This window comes from Suricata suricatta, chromosome 11, assembly GCF_006229205.1.
Source record: "Suricata suricatta isolate VVHF042 chromosome 11, meerkat_22Aug2017_6uvM2_HiC, whole genome shotgun sequence".
Lineage (NCBI taxonomy): Eukaryota > Metazoa > Chordata > Mammalia > Carnivora > Herpestidae > Suricata > Suricata suricatta.
This window is the reverse complement of record NC_043710.1, coordinates 53,368,891-53,390,708: the sequence shown is the minus strand read 5'-3', so window position 1 is coordinate 53,390,708 and position 21,818 is coordinate 53,368,891. Positions and strand designations below refer to the sequence as shown.

The 21,818-nt window shown below is 38.3% G+C and overlaps 1 protein-coding gene across 9 annotated transcripts in view; it reads left to right on the top strand.

The window, feature by feature from the left end:
• The window catches only part of STIM1 (stromal interaction molecule 1), a 181,669-nt gene that overhangs the window by 121,600 nt on the left and 38,251 nt on the right, over positions 1–21,818 (top strand). For all 9 annotated transcript variants that reach the window (XM_029956161.1, XM_029956159.1, XM_029956160.1 and 6 more), the window contains one exon: positions 6,046–6,160. In XM_029956161.1, the coding sequence (XP_029812021.1) occupies positions 6,046–6,160 (115 nt within the window). The remainder of the gene's footprint in view (positions 1–6,045; positions 6,161–21,818) is intronic.

Genomic DNA, 21,818 nt, shown 5'->3' with positions numbered 1-21,818 from the left:
AATGTGATCATGTCGCATCTCTGTTCAAAGTCCCCAACAGCTTCCCTCTCAGAGTTGAGGTCCACGCCATATAATGGCCTACAAGGATGTTTATGATCTAGACCCTTGTTTCTTCCCTGAGTTCATCTCCCACCCGTCACCACCTCTCTCATTTCTCTTCAGTCACACTGACCTCCTCGCTGTTCTTTGAACATCCTGAGCATGTTCTCACTTCAGGGCCTTTGCATTTGCCATTCTCTATTCTTGGGATACTCTTGTCCCAGTTATTCTGCTGGCCTTTCTCTAACATCTCCTTCAGGTACATGCTTAAAAGTTACCTCTGTACTGAGACCTTCCCTGACTCCTCTAAAAAGACAAACCACCAATACCGCTGCTCTTGGCATTCCCTATTCCTCTTTCCTGCTTTATAGGAATTACTGTTTCTCTCACCCAAAGAGGATATTAGCTCAGTGAGGATAAAGATCTGTATCTAATTTGTTTGCTCCTCACTGCATTGCTAGTGCCTGGAACTATGCCTGGTACTTAGAAATCTTATGTTTGTTGACTAAGTGAATTAATGAATTTCTGTCCCCAGACTGGCTGTCTGACTACATGTGACTATGTCCCCCCCGAGATGTCCCGGCGTCTGTTGATTAAGGTCTAGTGATCTCATCACTTAGACCTCCAGTGAGAGCAATCAGGCTCTTAATAAATTAGCAGAATTGTTCTAAAATTAATTTTGAAAAATAAACAGCTGAGATTGACGAGATATATTCTGAAATCTAAAACCATGGGAAAGAGGGGGTCTAGGCATTAGAAATTACTATTAAAATACAAAATAAAATAAAAAGTATAATAAAACAGTCAAGAACTAGCACAAAAATAGAAATATCAGGGTGCCTGAATGACTCAGTCGGTTAAGTGTCCAATTTCAGCTCAGGTCATGATCTCATAGTTGGTGGGTTTGACCCCCAAGTTGGGCTCTGCATTGACAGCTCAGAGCCTGGAGCCTGCTTTGGATTCTGTGCCTCCCTATATCTCTCTCTCTCTCTTTGCCTTCCCCACCAGTGCACATGCAAGACACGCACTCTCTCTCTCTCTCTCTCTCTCTCAAAAATAAAATAAATAGAATTAAAAAAAACCTAGCTAAAAAAAAGAAATATAATTTAGTACAGAAGAATGCAGAGCCTAGAAATATACTCAACTATATGTAAGGACTTAATTATTATGAAATAGCATTTTTTACATCTTTGGTTAAGTTTATTCCTAGGTATTTTATAGTTTTTTTGGAATTGTGAATGGGATCAGTTTCTTGATTTCTCTTTCTGTTGCTTCATTATTGGTGTATAAAGATGTAACTGACTTCTGTACATTCTGTACATGCGACTTTGCTGAATTCATGGATCAATTCTAGTAGGCTTCTGGTGGAGTCGATTGGGTTTTCCATCTAGAGTATCATGTCATCTGCAAAAAGTGAAAGTTTGACTTCTTCTTTGCCAATTCTGATGCCTTTTATTTCCTTTTGTTGTCTGATTGTTGATGCTAGGACTTCCAGCACGATGTTAAACAGCAGTGGTGAGAGTGGACACCCCTGTTATGTTCCTGATCTCAGGGGGAAAGCTCTCAGTTTTCCCCCATTGAGGATGTTATTAGCTGTGGGCTTTTCATAAATGGCTTTTATGATGTTTAAGTAAGTTCCTTCTGTCCCGACTTTCTCGAGGGTTTTTATTATGAAAGGATGCTATATTTTGTCAAATGCTTTTTCTGCATCTATCGACAGGATCATATGGTTTTTATCTTTTGTTAATGTGATGGATCACATTGATTGATTTGTGAATATTGAACCAGCCCTGTAACCCAAGAATGAATCCCACTTGATCATGATGGATAATTCTTTTTATATGCTGTTGAATTCAATTTGCAAGTATCTTGTTGATGATTTTTACATCCATATTCATCAAGGATATTGGCCTGTAGTTCTCTTTTTTTGTTGGGTCTCTGTCTGGTTTGGGAATCAAAGTGATGCTGACCTTGGAGGATGAGTTTGGAAGTTTTCCTTCCATTTCTGTTTTTTGGAATAGCTTGAGAAGAATGGGTATTAACTTTGATTTAAATGTCTGGTAGAATCCCAGGGAAGCCATATTTGCTGATAACTTTTTCATAACTGATGCCATTTCTTCACTAGTTATGGGTATGTTCAGATTTTCTATCTCTTCCTGTTTGAATTTTGGTAGTGTGTGTTTAGAAATCTGTCCATTTCGTCTAGGTTGTCCAGTTTATTGGCATATAATTTTTTATAGTATTCCCTGATAATTGCTTGTATTTCTGAGGGATTGGTTGTAATAAATCTATTTTCATTCATGATTTTGTCTATTTGTGTGCTCTCTCTTTTCTTTTTGAGAAGCCTGGCTAGAAGTTTATCAAGTTTATTTTTTCAGAAAACCAACTCTTGGTTTCATTGATCTGTTCAACTGTATTTTTGATTTTATATTGTTTATTTCTGCCCTGATCTTTATTATTTCTCTTCCATTGCTGGGTTGGTGGTGCTCTTGCTGCTTTACTTCTAGTTCCTTTAGGTGCACTGTTAGATTTTGTATTTGTGCTTTTTCTAGTTTCTTGAAATAGGCCTGGAGTGCAATGTAGTTTCCTCTTAGGACTGCCTTTGCTGCATCCCAAAGAGTTTGGATTGTTGTATTTTCATTTTCATTTGTTTCGAAATATTTTTAAATTTCTTCTCTAACTGCCTGATTGGCCCATTTGTTCTTTAGTAGGGTGTTCTTTCACCTCCATGTTTTTGGAGGTTTTCCAGACTTTTTCGTATGATTGATTTCAAGTTTCATAGAATTGTGATCTGAAAGTGTGCACGGTATGATCTCAATTCTTTTGTATTTACTGAGAGCTGCTTTATGACCCAGTATGGTCTCTCATGGAGAATATGACATGCACACTTGAGAAGGAAGTGAATTCCATAGCCTCAGGATATAGAGTTCTAAATATATCTGTCAAATCCATCTGGCCCAATGTGTTGATCACATCCATTGTTTCTTTAGTGATTTTCTGTCTATTTGATCTATCCATTGGTGTAAGTGTGGTATTAAAGTCCCCTGCTATTAGCACATTCTTATCAATAAGACTGTTTCTGTTTGTGACTAATTGTGTTTTATGTATTTGGGTGCTTCTGAATTCAGTGCATGGACATTTATAATTGTTAGCTCTTCCTGATGGATAGACCCTGTAATTATTACATAATGCCTTTCTTCATCTCTTGTTACTGCCTTTACTTTAAATTTTTTTTAACTTTTTTTTTTTTTTTTGAGAGAGAGAGACAGCGGGAGCAGGGATGGGGCAGAGAGAGAGGGAGACACAGAATTTGAAGCAGGCTCCAGACTCTGAGCTGTCACCACAGAGCCCGACGTGGGGCCTGAACCCACGAACTGCAAGATCATGACCTGAGCTGAAGTTGGTCACTTAACAAACTGAGCTACCCAGGCACCCCAACATTTACTTTAAAGTCCAGTTTGTCTGCTATAAGTATGGCTACTCCAGCTTTCTTTTTTGACTTCCAGTAGCATGGTAGATATTGCTCCATCCCCTTACTTTCAATCTGAAAGTGTCTTCAGGTCTAAAATGAGTCTCTTGTAGATAGGAAATAGATGGATTTTTTAAAAAATCCAATCTCATTCCCTATGAAAATACAGATAATTTAATGAATGGGTTTGGGATAACAGCGTGACAACTTGCGAAAAATTGTTAAAATTCACAACTTACAGTATATGAAAGGTCAGATGGCTTAAAAGGATGACTTAAAAAATCATTAAAAAATACTTTAATTAGTTTAGTTTTTCAAAGAATCAGCAAAATCTCTTTGCTCTGGGCTCTTCACCATGTCACCTGTGTAGTCCTTATTAAAAAATAAAATTTCTCAACAATCTCAACAATTACAAATGAGAGGTTGGGGAGCTGGGGCACCTAACCCGTGGTGTCAGTTGAATTTAGTTGTGGCCGCAGGGCACGAAGGGCTGACCAGCCCGTGCATGTGAGCACTGCTTTTACCTCCTCGTCTCACCAGAGGTCTTGACTTCCTAACACCACTCCAGCTCCTGTGGCAATGTAGCCAGGTCACACCCAAACCACAGGTAGAAGAATGGGTTAGAATTGCACCCTGCTAAATAAGTAGCCATTAGCCACATGTGTTCATTTAGCTATGTATTAATTTAAAATTTTTTTTTTCCTCAGGGGTTTTTTTGTTTGTTTGTTTTTATGCTTTTTTTTTTTTTTTTTTTTTTTTTTTGGGCCACACTAGCCACATTATGAGTGCCCAGTGGCCACATGTGCCTAGTGGGTACTGTTTGGACAGGACAGATATTTGAATGTTTTCATTATTGCAAAAAGTTGTACTGGACAGTGCTATGTCATAGTTGTGGACACTGCCAAGTTCCTTGTGCCCAGTAGGCTATACTCTGAGTCAGTTGAGAGTGCTCCAGTGTGAACTTCCTTCAAACTTCTCTCCTGAGTCATTAAGACTCAGATGTTTTAATATCCACAAAACCCAGGGGAAGGAAATCACCTCTTGATTATGGGTCCATACTGTCAGTCATCTGTTTGTTTAGTCAGTAACATTTGCTGTTGTTATATTGGGTCAGACGCTTTCCTGGACCCCAAGGGTGAGAAAAGATGCATAAGAGACATTTCCTGAAAATTCTGCTAAATTATGTTTAAAAAAACATAGTGATCAGAATTGCATTTTTCTTCTTTGATGTTTGAGGCTCTAGGAAAAGCCATGATCAGTGTTCAATTTTACACATACTGATGAGGTTAAGAATCTGACTGAAATGAGTATCTGTGAAGTTAATTACCAGTTAAATTTCTAAGAGCTTTGATTTGTTTTTTCTTTTTAATAAGCATTTATATTATGAAAAGAAATACCAATAATTTAAAGGACAACATATACAGTGCTGGGGAAAATTTTGGAGTATAAAGTCAGATATCTTGGGTTGGAATACAAATTCATCACTTGAGCAAATGTTTGAGTTACTTAATGCTGTGTAACAAACTTCCCCCAAACTCAGTGGCTTCAAACAGCAACATTTATTTTGTTACTTATCTGCAATCTGGGCATCGCTCAGCAGGGACACCCTGTCTGTGTCCAGTTGGCATCAGATGCAGTGACTCAAAAGCGGGGGGCTGGCATCACCTGAGCCTCAGTCCCTCGCCTGCCTGATTCCTGGGCCGGAGAGACAAACAGCTGGGGGTGCTCAGACATCTGCCAGTATTTCTATATAGTCTTTCCATATGATCTCCCCAGAATGGTGGTTTTTCGGTAGCCAGACTTCATGTATGTTGGCTCAGGGTTGTCAAGGCATGTGTTCCAAAATGGAGAGGACCAGAAGGAATCTGTACTGCCTTTTCTAACCTACCCTTAGAAGCCACTTGACACCACTGCTGCCATATTCTGTTTGTTAGAAGATGAGTCACAGATGTCAGCCTATATTCAGGGGGAGAGGAATTCACCTTTTGTGGGAGGATTACCATAGAATTGTGGACATATTTTAAAACCATCATGGCAAGTAATTAAAATCTCTAAATTAAATGTGATTTGGGGTGAGTTGCGTTATCTTAGAGTGGTACTGTCCTCATTTGTAAAATAGGTGTAATAATTCCTTGGTTGTGAGGATTAGATGAGAAAATATTGTAGAAGTTCTTGCAATATTGCTTAGTATATAAACAAATGATCAAAAATTGTTAATTCTTTTTCCCTATCCTTCTTCCTTCTTCTAGCTTATTGAATTCCAGTTAGCTATCATTTATTATCTTTCCATAGTTAAAAAAATATGAGGAAGGAATTTCTTATTCTTTTTTTTATTTCAAATGGAACATACAACAAAGAAGAAGAGGCAGTCTGGTTGGCAGCTAGGACATAAGCACATGGAAGGAGAGAAGAGCGATGTAATACACTTGTACATTGGGTGGACGGAATGTGCTGTGGAAAGTTAGATGGCCTGCGTGGAGATCTCGGTGGGCTGGCTCCTAGGTATCCCTTGTGACTTGTGTGCTTTTGCTTTGCAGTTCCTGAGGGAAGACCTCAATTACCATGACCCGACAGTGAAACACAGCACCTTCCATGGTGAGGATAAGCTCATCAGTGTGGAGGACCTGTGGAAGGCATGGAAGTCTTCAGAAGGTAATAGGCAGCTTGGTTATCAATCCTAGTTGCTGGAAGTTTAGAGAAGACAGAAGAAGGTGGGCAGCAACTTGGCCTTAAAAGTACATGAGTATAAAATACTTTATAAAAAACATATTATTAAAATGGTTCTACATATAGTCACTGAATAAGACTGAATCTAGTCACCATGTTGGGAAAGGGGGAAGATGCTCCAAATAGAGCTGGAGCTGCTCTCCATTAGAATTCTAAATGGATTCTATCCTATCTCTACCGGTCTCCTCACTACCTGCCCCAGTTTCTGCAGCTTCTCCGGAGATTAGGGAGCTTACTGGCCTTTTGAGGCAGCCCTTTCCTTCCCTCGCTCTCCACTTGGTCTCAGCTCTGCTGAGTCCTGGATAATTCAAAGACTGGGTGGAAGTAAGGTGGAGTCTCCCCTGAGTCTTCTCTTTTCCAGGTTAAATAGGTTCTTTGAAGAAAATATGTTTTCTCAGCCTCTTCTTCCTCTTGGTCTCCTTCCTGTAAACATTTCTGTTAATGTCTTTCTTAGATCATAGCTCTTAGAGTCAGATGCAGACCCGCAGGTGTGGTTTCACCAGCACAAAGTTGAAGAGGACCGCCAGCCTCTTAGTTCTGGACCCTGCACATCAGCTAATGCAGTCTGATTCGATACTGGAGCCTTCAGCAGTCACATCACTCTGTTGACTCATGTTGAACTCATTGAATAAAAATTTTAGTTATTTTTCATGTATAAAATTGATAAGCCAGGACTACCATTTTTTTTTCTGAAACATTTGCTTCAGAGCCGTGAGTGAAAGAGCATATATAATAGCGTGAAGCTTGACAGGAGAGGGGAAAACAGGGTTTTTTCCTCCTCTCCATCTCTATCTGTGACTAGAGTATCCTTTGATCATAACAAGATTGAAAGTGATCTCTTTGCAGCGTCTCATAGGGTAGGTCTAATGCTAAGAAGGGTTAAATATAAATGACCACCAGCACCCTTGCTTTTGCAGACAAGGAGCCTTAGGCCTAGATTTTATAAATTTCTTGTTCATTGTCATACACTTAGTAAATGGTTGAGTAGGACTTAGACCTGGACCTTCTGCTCACTGGATCAGTGCTTTTCCATACCATCTGTGTTGAAAGCACTGGTCTGGTGGTAGAGAAAACCAGTTTTAGTAGGAATGAGGCAGTTTTTATTTTTGTTTTAATCTTACCTAGGATTATAGAATTTTAGATTTGGAAAGGATAATCTATAACATAGGTAGAGAAAATTAGATTTAAAACAGGACCTAGGGGTACCTGGGTGGCTTAGTTGGTTAAGTTTCCAACTCTTGGTTTCAGCTCAGGTCATAATCTCACAGCTTCTTGGGTTAGGGCCCCGCATCCGGCTATTTTCTGACAGTGAGGGCTCTGTTTGGGATTCTCTCTCTCTCTCCCTCTCTCTCATTGCTCCTCCCCCACTTGTGCTGTCTCTGTCTCTCTCAAGATAAATAAATAAACTTAAAAAAAAAAAGGGCCAAGAAGACCTGTATTCTAGTCCTAGTTCTGGCATAGACAGGCTGATACTTCTTATTAACTCAGTGTTTTTATCAATTTAGAAGAAGCTTAAGTTAGCTTTACAGACGGCTTTCTGGAAATCTTTAAAGGCTGAGCTCCTTATGGGGGCTTTGTTTAATAGCTCCTGAGCAACTCAGACTGTTTACTGTTGAGAAATCAAGCAGTGAAATGATCTTTGGAATTATACCGGCACTGCCAGGAAAAACCTTCTATTAGTACTGTTTAATTTTAGTTTTCTTCTTTTTCTGTAACAACATGAGGACATGGCGCCTGGGTTTTAAGAGTGGGTTTCTTAAGTGGGGACTTGGAATGAAAGATGGCAGGGAGAGCATTCCTGGCCTTCTCTGAAAGCTCATGTACAAGTAGCTGGGAAGGGAAAGTGACCAAGAGAGGGCAGAAACAGAAGGAGTAAATCATAATACTAAAAAGCAACCAAGTCAGTTTTCTGGTAAGAACTTTATTCCTGTACTCAGCAACTCTTTGGAACACTTCCAAGTGTGTTCTAAATGACAGGAAGATGGAAGACAATGAAATGAGTTTTGAGGAGTTGGTCCCCATTACTGATGAGCAGGGAACATTCCGGTGCACTGTGATATAGCTCACAGCTAAGCTGACAAGTGACTGTATGTATCCTTTCAGGATTTGCTCACCATGTGTCATACCTGGTGGTTTGACAGCTAAAAGAATCTTCGTGTGTACCGTTCCTCCCAACAATTTGCTTCATTGTTTAGAGCGAGGGCCCTAATCTCTGGAGTGATGATTTCCAGAGCTACGAAAAGCATGTAATAGTCTGGCAGCAGCTCAGAGTGGCTAGTCTGAGTTTTGCTAGATGATACAGGTATCAGCAGTGTTCATTTGTGTTCAGAACATTAGTTGGCTAACGTCAGTGCCATCCATGTGATTAGTTGTTAACATTTTCTGACTGATACTGAGAGGCAGTCTTTCCTTTGTGTTACTTAGATTTTAACAAAAAAGCCTGATAATTGCTGCATTAGCCAGCTCTGGGCTTCAGTAATAAAAACAGCCACAACTAAGAAACTACTTTGCTAGGCACTGTTCTGAGTGATTTATATATGTTAACTCATTTCTCACAAAAACCCTTTGAAGTATAAACAGTATGACGGTCTGCGTTTACAGATGAGGAAAACAAGGCAGAGTGTTTAATGAAATAATGTAATGCAGTTCTTTCTAACCCAGAGTTAGTGCTGACCTCACAAGTTAAGTCCTCAGTAAGACTGCTCTCACTTCAGATACCAACCAGCCATAAACCCTGGGTGTTTCCAGCCACCCCTGCTCTGACTGACAGGCTCCAAATCACGGGTTCCCACTATCCCCTTAGGTTTGATAATTTACTGCATGATTTATAGAACTCAGGAAAGTGCTATACTTCTGATTACTATTTTATTAGAATGGATAAAAGTTAGGACCAGCCAAAAGAAGAGACCAAGAGGGTGAGGTCTGGGAGGGTCCTGAATTTGGGGCTTCTGTGTCTTCTCCCCCTAAAATCAGGACATATCACCCTCCTAGCATATTAATCATGGATGTGTTTGCTAACCAGAAAGCTCATCTGAGCCTCGGGGTGCAGAGTTTTTACTGAGGTCCTATTACATAGGCATGATTGATTGAATCACTGGGTGCATGATAGCTCTTCATCTCCAGCCACCTGTTCTTTCTGAAGGTTGGGCTGATACCTCCTGGCCCAAAGCCTCAATCCTCTAGTCCCCCAGTTGGTCTTTCTGGTAACTAGTCCCTATCCAGAGTCATCTCATTAGCTCAAACTCAAGTGTGATCCATGGAGAACCACCACGAGTAACAGAGATATTCCTATCACCAGGGACATTGACACCAAATTTGAAGTATCTTTGAAGGCAAAGACCACCAAATTCTCTGTTGAACAAAATTACATAAGAAGGAGCTGAACAAACAGGGCCGAGGAAGGATCAAGAACAAGTGGGAAACTCCAGGGATCCCAGCAACAGGGTCTAGGGGATTGGCCTTTTCTAATTGGCTATCTCAGATGTCTCTGCTTCATTCATTTTTCATCTAAGTGTCTTTGCTCAACAGTGAGATATGGTGGAAGGAAAATCAGATTAGCATAGTTTGTATCACAGACTTACTATGTAAGGTAGTGGTAATGAGAGCTTATGTAGGGGCCATGGCGGAGGCAGCAGCAGTTTCCAGTTCCTCTAAGGCCTTGTGGTGGTTCTTTAAAGGAAGGGATGCCAGGTAGATTTTGTAGAATCTTTGAGAAATAGTACTGTTTGCATATTTGAGCCAATGGAAGCCGTAACAGTAGCCTTAGAAGGGGTGGTGGGAGGACTGACTTAGGAGGATTCTCCTCTAAGGCGTGGCTTCTTTTCTTTTAAACAAAGTGCATCATGACTATTTTCTCTCCCTTTTTCTGGACATGAGATTTTTAAAGGTGCTATCTGCCAAACTTAATAATTTTGTCCCCCATTTTTATGGATCAAAGACATCTTAAACTATCAATTTTGATTCTAACTAAAATGACTCCAGCTAAAAGCAAAAGTACTTGGTATTCCATGACTCTGAACTTTATCTTGAGAAAATGTTTATTTTCTACTGGAAATGATTTGGCAATAATTCCAAAGGATAATTTGGAAATAATGAAATAAACTCACAGATCTCCAGTTCTGTCTGTGTTATTCTCTGTAGGATGAGATTTTTCACAGGAGGCAGTGGAGCAGTGCTGGAAAACCAGGAGGCTTTTAGAGAGAAACCCAGCAGAACTGGCCTTTCTTTCTGTTAATTTAACACAGCAGAGGCAGGTGGCATTGGACTTCTGTCTAAACCATTTCAGAAGTCAGATCAGTATAAAAGAGTTGGCATCCCCTTTTTGCTTTTACATAAATCCAGCAAGAGATATGTTTCTTCTGTTCCTTTAGCTATATAAAAATTACTTTGCTAAGTCAGTCTTCAAGTCATTTAGTTAACTACCTCAGCCATTGTTGCTACATTTTGGGGGAGAAAGATACAACTGACTTTTTTTCTCTTGGATTCTTTTAGCTACTTTTTCCTCCAATAACAAAAAAAAAACAACTAGCATCAATGCAGTGATTTAACTCTTATCACAGGCATTTTCTGTTTATATTCAATACTCAATAGCTACTTGAGGGTAAATGTTCTTACTTATATCCCCATTTAATAAAGGAGCAGCTCTCACCCATTTCTGTTATCAAGTCCTGAGGATTCTGTCTCTCTCATATGTTTTATGTTCATCTCTTCTGATACTGCCTTAGCTCAACTTCATCTTTTTGAAAGATTTATTGAGTCGTAATTGATGATACAGTCAGGTATAAATATTTAAAGTGTATAATTTTTTAAAGTCTTGACACATGTATACACATGGCTATCCTTTATGAGATATATGCTTTGCAAAGATTTTCTCCCAGTCTGTGGCTTATCATTCTTTAAAAGTATGTTTTGAAGAACAGTAAGTTTTAATTTTTCTGAGCCCCATGTTTCAATTTATGCTTTATTAAAATTTTTTAAACATTTATTTATTTTTGAGAGACAGACACAGATCATGAGCACGGGAGGGGCAGAGAGAGAGGGACATACAGAATCTGAAGCAGGCTCCAGGCTCTGAGCTGTCAGCACAGAGCCCGACATGGGGCTTGAACCCACAAACTGTGAGATCATGACCTGAGCCGAAGTCGGATGCTCAACCGACTGAGCCACCCAGGCACCCCCTAATTTATGCTTTTAAGAGTCATGCTTTTGGTGCCATATGTAAGAAATATTTGCCTAACCCAAGGTCACACAAGCATTTTCTCCCATGTTTTCCTCTAGAAGTTTTATAGTTGTAGGTTCTACATTTAGGGTTCTGATCTGTTCTGTATTAATTTGTGGATGTTAGTGTTAAGTATGAGTCCAAGTTCTTTTTTGTGCCCAAGTTCTTTTTTGTGCTTATGGATGTCTCAGTTGTTCTAGAACCGTTTGTTGAAAAATCTGTCCTTTCTCCCACTGCATTGCCTGGCCTTTTGTTAAAAATCGGTTGTCCATATAAGTATGGGTTTATTTCTGGACTTTGTATTCTGATCTACTTGCCGGTCCTTATGTCAATACCATGCTACTTTGATTACAATGGTCTTATAATAACTCTTTTAGTCAGATAGTGTTAGCTCTTGTTCTTAAATCAACTTGTCAATTTCTACAAAAAAGCCTACTAGTATTTTGATTGGCATTGCATCGAATCTATAGCTCAGTTTGAGAGAACTGACATCTTGACAATACTGAGTTTTCTGATTGATATATAAGGTACATCTCTCCATTTAGCTAGGATACATATTTTGTCTCAGCAGTATTTTGTAGTTTTCAGTATACATGTCTTTCATATCTTTTGTCAGATTTATCTCTAAGTATTTCATAGATTTTGATGCTATTATAAATAGTATTTTTTAAAATTGTGGTAAAATATGTACAAAATTGACCACATAAAGGGTATTTTAAAAATTCCTGATTGTTGTTCATATATAGAAATGTAATGGATTTTTATATATTGATCTTGTGTTCTGCAACCTTGCTAAACTCACTTATTTGTGAGATGCCCTAAGAGTTTCAACTGAGATAATCATGTCTTCTAGTAAAGAAAGTTTGGTTATTTTCTTTTCTAATCTGGATGCCTTTAAAAAATTTCTCCTCTTGTCTGAATGTCCTGGTTAGCCTCTCCAGTACAGTGCTGAGGAGAAGTGGTAAGAGGAGGCATCATTGTCTTGTTTCTGATCTTAGGAGGAAAGCATCCAGTCTTTCATCATTAAATATAAAATTAGCTGTTGGGGTTTTTCTCCTTTTATCAGATTGAGGAAGCTATTACTAATTTGCTGAGAGATTTTTATCTGGAATGGACGTTGGATTTTATCAAATGAGTTTTCTGTGTCTATTGAGATGATTGCCTGGTTTGTCTACTTTTGTTTGCTAAGATGGTGAATTACACTGATTAATTTTTAAATGTTAAGTCAACCCTGCATCCTTTGGATAAACCCCACTTGGTCATCATCCTTTCACTATGTGGTTGGATTCTGTTTGCTAAAGTTTTAGTTCATATTTTTATACCTTTGTTAATGAGGGATATTGACTTATAGTTTTCTTGTAATATCTTTGTTTTGGGTATCAGGATTATGCTGACCTCATTAAATTAATTGGAAAGTAGTCTTCAACTTTTCAGAAGATGTCATGTATAATTGGTATTATTTCTCCTTAAATACTTGGTACCATTCACCGGTAAAGCCATATGAGCCTGGAGTTTTCTATGTAGGAATGTTTTTAATGACAGTGTCAGCTTCTTTCATCGATATTGAACTCTTAGGTTATTTACTTCTTAAGTGAGCTTTTGTAGTTTATGTCTTCAATTGATCTATTTCATTAAGTTGTCAAATTTATAGGTATATATTCATAATCTTTTCTTATTCTTTTAATATATTGATACAAATATCAAAGATTTTTTCTTTTGTTGGCTATTTTATTGATTTTTACTTTGATCTTTATTATTTTCTTTCTTCCCCTTACTTTGGGTTTAATTTGTTTTTCTTTTCTAGTTTGTTAGGGTGGAAACTGAGGTAATTGATTTGAGACCTTTCCTGTTTTCTAATATTGGAATTTAGTACTATAAATTTACTGTAAGTACTGCTTTAGCAGCATTTCACAAATTCTGGTGTGTTGTGGCTTTTTGCTTTTTTCTAACTGACTTATAGGTAGCATAGACAGAGTAAAAATACCTAAAATGAAAATGCAACGTGGTAAATACTTAGTCTCATTTTTTTTCTTGGTCTGATACAGTCTTCAATAACTTGATATCCCTTAATAATGCATTTCAGTTTGAGGAATTATTTTGACCCTGGAAAGGCATGCATCTGAAATCTGTCTTGGATCTTATATCCATCTAGTATTGACTCTTCACTATGTTAGATGACATGTCTTCTTTTTACTTTTATTCAGCTCAAATATTCTATTTGCTTTCTATTTCCTCTTTGATATATTCTTTGATTTATGAGCTTTTTAGAAGCATGGTATGTAGTTTTCAAATGTTGGAAGATTTTCCAAAGATATTTCTGTCGTTGATTTCCAGTTTAGTGCTATTGTGGGTTGAGAACATACCTTGTATGGCTTGAATCCTTTATAATTTTTAAGACATTTTATTACGTTCCTGAACATCATATACCTTGGTAAATGTTCCATGTGCACTTGACTGTTGTTGGGTGGAATGTTATATAAGTGTCAGTCAGGCCATGTTGGTTGATAGTGTTGTTCATGTCTGCCATACCTTTGCTAATTTTCTGCCTACTTGCTCTATCAGTTATTGAGTGGGAGTCTTTAAATTTTCAACTATAATATTGGATTTGCCTATTTCTCCTTGCAATTAATCCTATGAGTTTTTGCTTCATGTATTTTGAAGGTATGTTGCTAGGTGCATAAAGATTTAGGATTATTATTTTTTTATTTTTATTTTTATTATTTTTAAATATTTATTTGAGAGAGAGCAAGAGAGAGCAAATAGGGGAGGGGCAGAGAGAGGGAGACACAGAATCCGAAACAGGCTCCAGGCTCTCAGTTGTCTGCACAGAGCCCAATGTGAGGCTCAAACCATGAGATCATGACCTGAGCTGAAGTTGAATTCTTAACCAATTGAGCCACCCAGACACACTTTAACAACCTAATTTTAAATGGAAAAAGGAATTGAACAGACATTTTCCCCAAGAAAATATACACATGGGGGTGCCTGGCTGGCTCTCAATAGAGCATGTGGCTCTTAAACTCCAAGTCATGAGTTCAAGTCCCACATTGGGCATAGAGCCTACTTAAAATAATAAAAATTTAAAAGGATATACATATGGTCAATAAGTACATGTAAAGATGTTCAACATCATTAATTATTAGGGAAATGCAAATCAAAACCACAATCAGGGGTAGCTGACTGGCTCAGTCAGTTAAACATCTGACTCTTGATTTTGGTTCAGGTCATGATCTCGTGTCTCTGTGCTGACAGTGCAGAGCCTGTTTGCGAATCTCTTTTTCTCCCTCTCTGCCCCTCCTGTGTGTGCTCTGCCCCTCCTGTGTGTGCTCTTTCTCTCTCTCAAAAGAAAAAAAACTTAAAAAAGAAGTTTAAGTAAACTCTACATCTAATGTGGGACTCAAACTCACAACCCTGAGATCAAGAGCTGCATTCTTTACCCACTGAGCCAGTCAGGTGCCCAAAGGATTATTATGTCTTCTTGATTAATTAATCTCACAATTGTGAAATGATCTCTTTGTCCCTGGTGATGTTCTTTTCTCTGAAATCGACTTGGTTTTTTTTTTTTTATGTCATTTTTTTTAAATTAAAAAAACCTTTTTTTAATGGTTTATTAATTGTTGATACAGGAGAGACAGAACATGAGAGGGGGAGGGTCAGACAGAGAAGGAGACACAGAACTGGAAGCAGGCTCCAGGCTCTGAGCTAGCCATCAGCACAGAGCCTGACGTGGGACTTGAACCCATGAATGTGAGATCTGACCTGAACCGAAGTCGGAGGCTTAACCGACTGAGCCACCCAGGTGCCCCTGAAATCAACTTTGATATAAATATAGATTTCTTTTGAGTATTATTAGTTTTGTGTATCTTTTTCCATGTATTTACTTTTAATCTACTTGTGTTTTTATACTTAAATGCATTTCCTCTTTCTTTCTTTTTTTAAAGTTTATTTATTTATTTTGAGAGAGACAGAGACAGGGCGAGTGGGGAAGGGGCAGAGACAGACGAAGAGGGAGAGAATCTCAAGCAGGCTCTGTGCTGTCAACACAGAGCCCAATGTAGGGCTCAAACCCATGAGACTGTGAGATCATGACCTGAGCCGATACTAAGAGTCAGACAGTTAACCGACTGAGCCACCAAGGCACCCCTAAATGCATTTCTTATAGACAGTTTATGATTGGGTTTTATATTTTTTGGCAATCTGATAATCTCTGCCTTTTAGTTGGGGTATTTAGACTATTTACATTTCATGTGGATATTAATATGAGTAGATTGAGGCTAGTATCTTACTATTTGTTTTTGGATTTTTTTCCCTAATGTATTTTATTCTGTTTTCTTCTTTTTTCTGCCTTCTTTTGGGTTAATGAGTAGTTTTTTTTATTCCATTTCATCTTTTCTGTTGCTTTAACTGTTTTGTTATTTTAGTGGTTGCTTTAGAAGATAAAGTATACATCTTTAGTCTTTCACAGTTTGTTTTCTAGGGATATTATTATTTTATTTTATTTGAAATATAGTTGACAATATATCTTCAGTTTCAGGTGTATAACATAGTGATTCAACAACTCTATACATTATTCTTTCCTTACCACAACTGTAGCTACTATCTGTCACCACACAATGCTATAGCAGTACCATTGATTATATTCCCTATGTTGTACCTTTCATCACTGTGACTTATTCATTTCGTAACTAGAAGCCTTTACATCTTACTCCCCTTCACCCATTTGCTCTATCCTTAGCCCCCTCTCTTCTGGCAACCACTAATTTATTCTCTGTTTATGGGTCTGTTTCTGCTTTGTTCATTCATTTGTACTGCTTTTTGGTAACTCATATGGTATTTATTTTTGTCTGTCTTACTTCACTTAGCATAATATCCCCCAGGTCCATCTGTGTTGTTGCATATGTTAAGATCTCATTCTTCTTTGTGGCTGAGTAGTATTCCATTGTATATATACCACATCTTCCTTATCCATTCATCTATCAATGGACATTTAGGTTGCTTTCATATCTTGGCTATTGTTAATAATGCTGTAATAAAGAGGGGTGCATATATTTTTTTCAAATTAGTGTTTCATTTTTTTAAATGCTTATTTATTTATTTTGAAATTGAGAGAGAGAGAGAATGAGAGAGGGAAGGAGAGAAACCCAAGCAGGCTCTGTGCTGTTAGCAGAAAGCCTGCCATGGGCTCAGTCTTGTGAACTGGGAGATCATGATCTGAGCCGAAATCAATAGTTGGACACTTAACCAGATGAGGCACCCAGGCACCCCAGTGTTTTCATTTTCTTTGGGTAAATACGTAGTAGCAGAAATACTGGATCATATGATGATTTTATTTATTTATTTTTAGGATCTTCCATACTGCATTCCACACTGACAATATACATTCCCACCAGCTGTACATGAGGGTTCTCAAGAGCAATTGTCATACCTTGTCACTTATAGTGTAAGAACCTCACACAAGTGTACTTCCATCCTCCCTCTCAATCTTAGTTCCACTCTCCACCGTGGCCTGGTTTCAAAGTCATAACTAGGACAATTGTATCATCTGCCTCATTTGCTTACCATCTCTCAAGATCAATGTCCGTTGTAGACTGATGTCCAGTGTCTTGCAAATCATTGTTTCATATATTTTGTCTTTCTCTCTCTCTCTCTCTCTCTTTTTTTTTTTGGTTGTTTCAGGAGAGAGGATGAATTCCATTCTAGTTAGTTCATTTTAGCCTGAAGCAGAAACCTCAGCTTAATCATCTTCTGCTTGGATGGTTTTATACTGTTCTTCTTGGGCAGTCTAGCTCTGGTGCAGTTTGTCCTTCAGTTTATTCCAGAAGGATCTTTCTAAAGTAAATATCTGACCAGGTCTCTGCTTACATTTTTCAGTGGCTTCTCATTTTTTATTTTTATTTTTTTAAATGATGAAACATTTTTTAAAATAATAGTTTATTAAATTGGTTTCCATATAACACCCAGTGCTTCTCCCCACAAGTTGCCCCCCCTCCATGACCATCACCCCCTCCCCCCGCTCCCCCTACAGCCCTCTGTTCGTTTTCAGTATTCAGTAGTCTCTCATGATTTGTATCCCTCTCTCTCCCCAACTCTCTTTCCCCCTTCCCCTCCCTATGGTCCTCGGTTAGGTTTCTCCTGTTAGACATATGAGTGCAAACATTTGACAAACATGCTAGAACACCAAATTTCTAGGTGGAAAAAATATCCTTAATTGGAACCTGGACAAATAAAGGTATTGCTAATGATGTTACAAATAAATTTTTGTGTAATCATATATGATAATCTTATGTTACTTGGAGGAGATAAATATTGGCTTTTCTATTCATTAGGTAACACTTGAGTTTGTGTAGAATTAGCAGTAATCTTAGGTTACAACTGCTATCTCATTTGGGACTTAAAATAAGGTACTTGAAAGCTTAATAGTTGTGGATGAAACAAATTATTACAGAAAATGCCATCGAGTTTTTAAATGTTTATCTATGAATGTTAGATGCATTGAGACTAAATGTCCATTTGTAATCTCAACTGAGTTATCTCAGTTGGGGAAAAAGTTCAATATGTATATATAAATAAAAACCTGGTGACCTTTTATATCCTGAGAGTTTTTTAAAAATATTTTAATGTCATGTTTCTCCATCATGCCTTATCCACCTCTGTAGTATTGGCCCCAAAAGGTACGGTTTCTCACCTACAATTTGTACAACTATGCCTTCATTACCCAAAAAAAACAAAAAAAAAAAATCAGGGTGCCTGGGAGGCTCAGTTGATTAAATGTCCAACTCATGATTTCAGCTCCAGTCATGATCTCACGGTTTGTGGGTTTGAGCTGTGCATTGGGCTCTACACTGACAGCGTGGACTCTTCTTAAGATTCTCTCTCCTTCTCTCTCTGCCCCCTCTTTCAAAATAAATAATTAACTTAAAAAATTACTTGAATACCTTCTATACACCAGTCATTGTGCTACAGTAGTTTAGCATATCAGGCCCACGGTTATTTCTGTGATCCACCTATTTTCTACCACTCTTCATCACATCTCCTCTATAGCTGCCCTAATTTATCTGCAGTTGTGAGGGTGTGTCATTTCCTTTAATCCCTTGATGCTTTCATAGATACCGTTCCCTCTGTTCTTCCTCCTTGATGATCTGATTTGAAAATTAAGACTCGGGGCGCCTGGGTGGCTCAGTCAATTGGGCCTCCGACTTCGGCTCAGGTCAGATCTCACGCTCGTGGGTTCGAGCCCCCGCGTCAGGCTCTGTGCTGACAGCCAGCTCAGAGCCTGGAGCCTACTTCCAGTTCTGTGTGTCTCCTTCTCTCTCTGCCCCTCCCCCTCTCATGCTCTGTCTCTCTCTGTATCAAAAATAAATAAAACATTTAAAAAAATTAAAAAAAAAGAAAATTAAGACTCTATTTAAGTATACTCTTCTTTTTTTCTCTTTTTATTCTCTTTATTTTTTATATTCTTTTCATTTTTTCTTTCAAGATTTTATTTAAATTCAAATTAGTTAATGGATAGCATGTGGTATTGATTTCAGGAGTAGAATTTAGTGATTCATCATTTACATACAGTACCCAAAGTATATCATTTTTTAGGAAATTTTCCTTGGAGAAAACTAAGACCCCTGCCTCCCGCTAGGTACAAGTGGCAAACTGCTTGTGAGAGCCAGCAGGAAACCACTCAGAGAGACCAGCCATAGGCTTAGGCCACAAACTACTTTGAAGGGAGGGCCACTTTGTTAAGATTCTGTAGGTATCTTGAAGTGTTCCCTATCTAGAATAGCCAGCTAAGCAGGTAGGTTTGTGATGCCTTTTTTTCACACTTCAGCAATTAGTCATTTCTTTCTCTGTCCCCTGATGTCACCCCATATATCCTTGTGATATAGCACATATCACACTGTGTTCTACTCATTTGTTTTCTTGCATGTTTCCTCCTCTGGAAGGGAGACCTTGTGATGGAGATTACACATATAGATCTCTGTATGTAGTACCTCACCCAAGACAGACTAGAGGAGGGAGCCAAAGGAAGCTTGGTGAATGAATGAATGAATGAATGAACGGTGATGGTAACAATAGCTAATATTTTCCTTAGCATTTATGTATGCTAGGCACTTCACATATATTCATTATGCTCTTGTGATGTGAGAACTCTGATTCTTACCATTTTATAGGGGATAAAAGTGAGACCCAGGAAGGTTAAGTAACTTGTCCATTGTCCTTTATCTAGTAACTGGCAGATCCCAAATTAACAAGTCCATGTTCTTAACTTCTGTGCTGTATCTGACTGGCTGACCAAAGGGCTGAGCAAAGGTTCACTGAGCAATCAGCTGACTAACAGCTGTGTGAAGGAGAGGCAAAGAAAGGTCTGGCAACATTCCTACCAGATATAGTTCTTTTGGGATTTGAGTTTGAATCCACAAAACTAAATGAGGGCTTCATCTGGGAGCACCACCAGTTTATTAGAGGAAAGAGATCCTGATCCAGGAGCCCATTTCTTACTGCTTGTTCTTTCTGTGGCAAGAGAAAGGATTGGCTAAGGCCAAGGATCTGTTCTGGCATGTTCCTGGAGGTATCATTACAGCTCAAGTGTTAGGGAGTAATACTTACTATTCCATCTTTCTGAAAGCCTTCCCCCCAAGAATTCACATGGCTCACACCTTTGTTTCACTTTCTGCTCAGATGTCTCTTCATCAGAGAGGCCTTTTCCAATCTGATCTGATGTAGGGCTACTCTATCCTCTTACGGTGCTTTACTTTTCTTCATTGTACTTACCACCACCCAACATAAAGTTATTTGTGTATAGTGTTTTAGCTTGTCTCTCTCCATCAGAATATAAGCTCCAGGGATCTGTGACTCTATTTCGTGTGCTATTGTATCCTTAGCTCCTAAAGCAGTGCCTGGCAAGTAGTAGGTGCTCAATGTTTGTTTTTGTTTTTGTTTTTGTTTTTTCAATGAATAAATGATTGTGGAGTTTAAGACCACCTGCTTTCAAGGACTTTTATTATTTGGCCTCAACAATGCCTCATTTTCTGTGTCTCTTTATATGGAACCCTTAGACTCCAGACAAGCTGAAGTTAATGTTTTCTGGACAGGTCTCACATTTTATAGTTATGTGTCTTTGCTCACATTTCTTTCCTCTGGTGAGCCTACAGCTGTATCCATCCAGATTCTAACCAGTTTTCAAAATCTATCCCTTGTTGAATGAATGTATATATGTTCATTCGTATATATGAATGAAGAAGAAATTACTACTAAGTTTGTATTAAATCCTAGGCATTTTCAAACATATAAACTCATTTAAGTCAAGAACTCGAAGAGATCAGCACTGCTAGATTGTAAGCTACATGGGTATCTGTCTCGATCACTGCTCTGTTTCCAGTGCCTGGCACAAAGTAGTACAAAATAAATGTTTTGAATGACTGGAAAGCTATTTTATAGAAGGGAAATTGAGGTTCAGAATGGTTAAGTGATTTACCCAAGGTGATCCATGGCCCATAGGATGGAAATGAAAGTCTTCTAGGTACAAAGCTAGTGTAAATTAATTCGACAATTAAAATCTAGCGTTCTAAAATGGCCAGGTATTTGGCAATCTTGAATGACTTCATTTTGTGTGTGTGTGTGTGTGTGTGTGTGTGTGTGTGTGTGTGGTTATTCTAAAATGGATTGGAGAGTTTACTCACTGTATATAAAAATCTTTCTCAAAGGGAAAAGGCCCTTTTCTCTCTCAGAAACATAGTGTGGAGGCCAGGATAGATCTTTCCTATCTGAGAGGCTAATTGATCATCAATTTCTAGAGTTCTCTGCTGATATGCATAAGATAACGCTTAAAATAACAACAACATTCCTCCCTTGACCTCCTTGAGAAGTCTGTGGGGGGTGGTGATGCTGTTGTGGAAAACATAATGGAAATCCTGATGGGATGTACTACAAGTGTTTCAGTACCTACAGATTACCTTCATTTGTTCATTCATTCATTCATATTGATTCTCTTGTCCATTCAGGAAACTTTACAGAGTATTTAGAATGATCTAGCCCTGTGTTAGACATTGGGGAATATGGAAATAGAAAAGACATGTTCCGTACCACCATATTGCTTATAGCACAATGGAGAAGAGAGACATGTGGCTAATTAGTACCAATATAACATACATATTAGAAAAGAAGTCTGAATAAAGAAAGTGCTAAGTAAGTAGAGAAGGGAATGCTAATACTTATTTTGAAGGTTTTAGAAGAGAGGATTTAGAAATGCGTTCCAAAACATTTCCACAAGTGAAGAGTTGGAGCTAGGTTTTAAAGATTAGTTGGTGTTTGGCAGTCCATGAAGAGGGAAAATAGCTTTTCTGGAAATAGCAAAGACCTAGAAGGCTGAGAGCA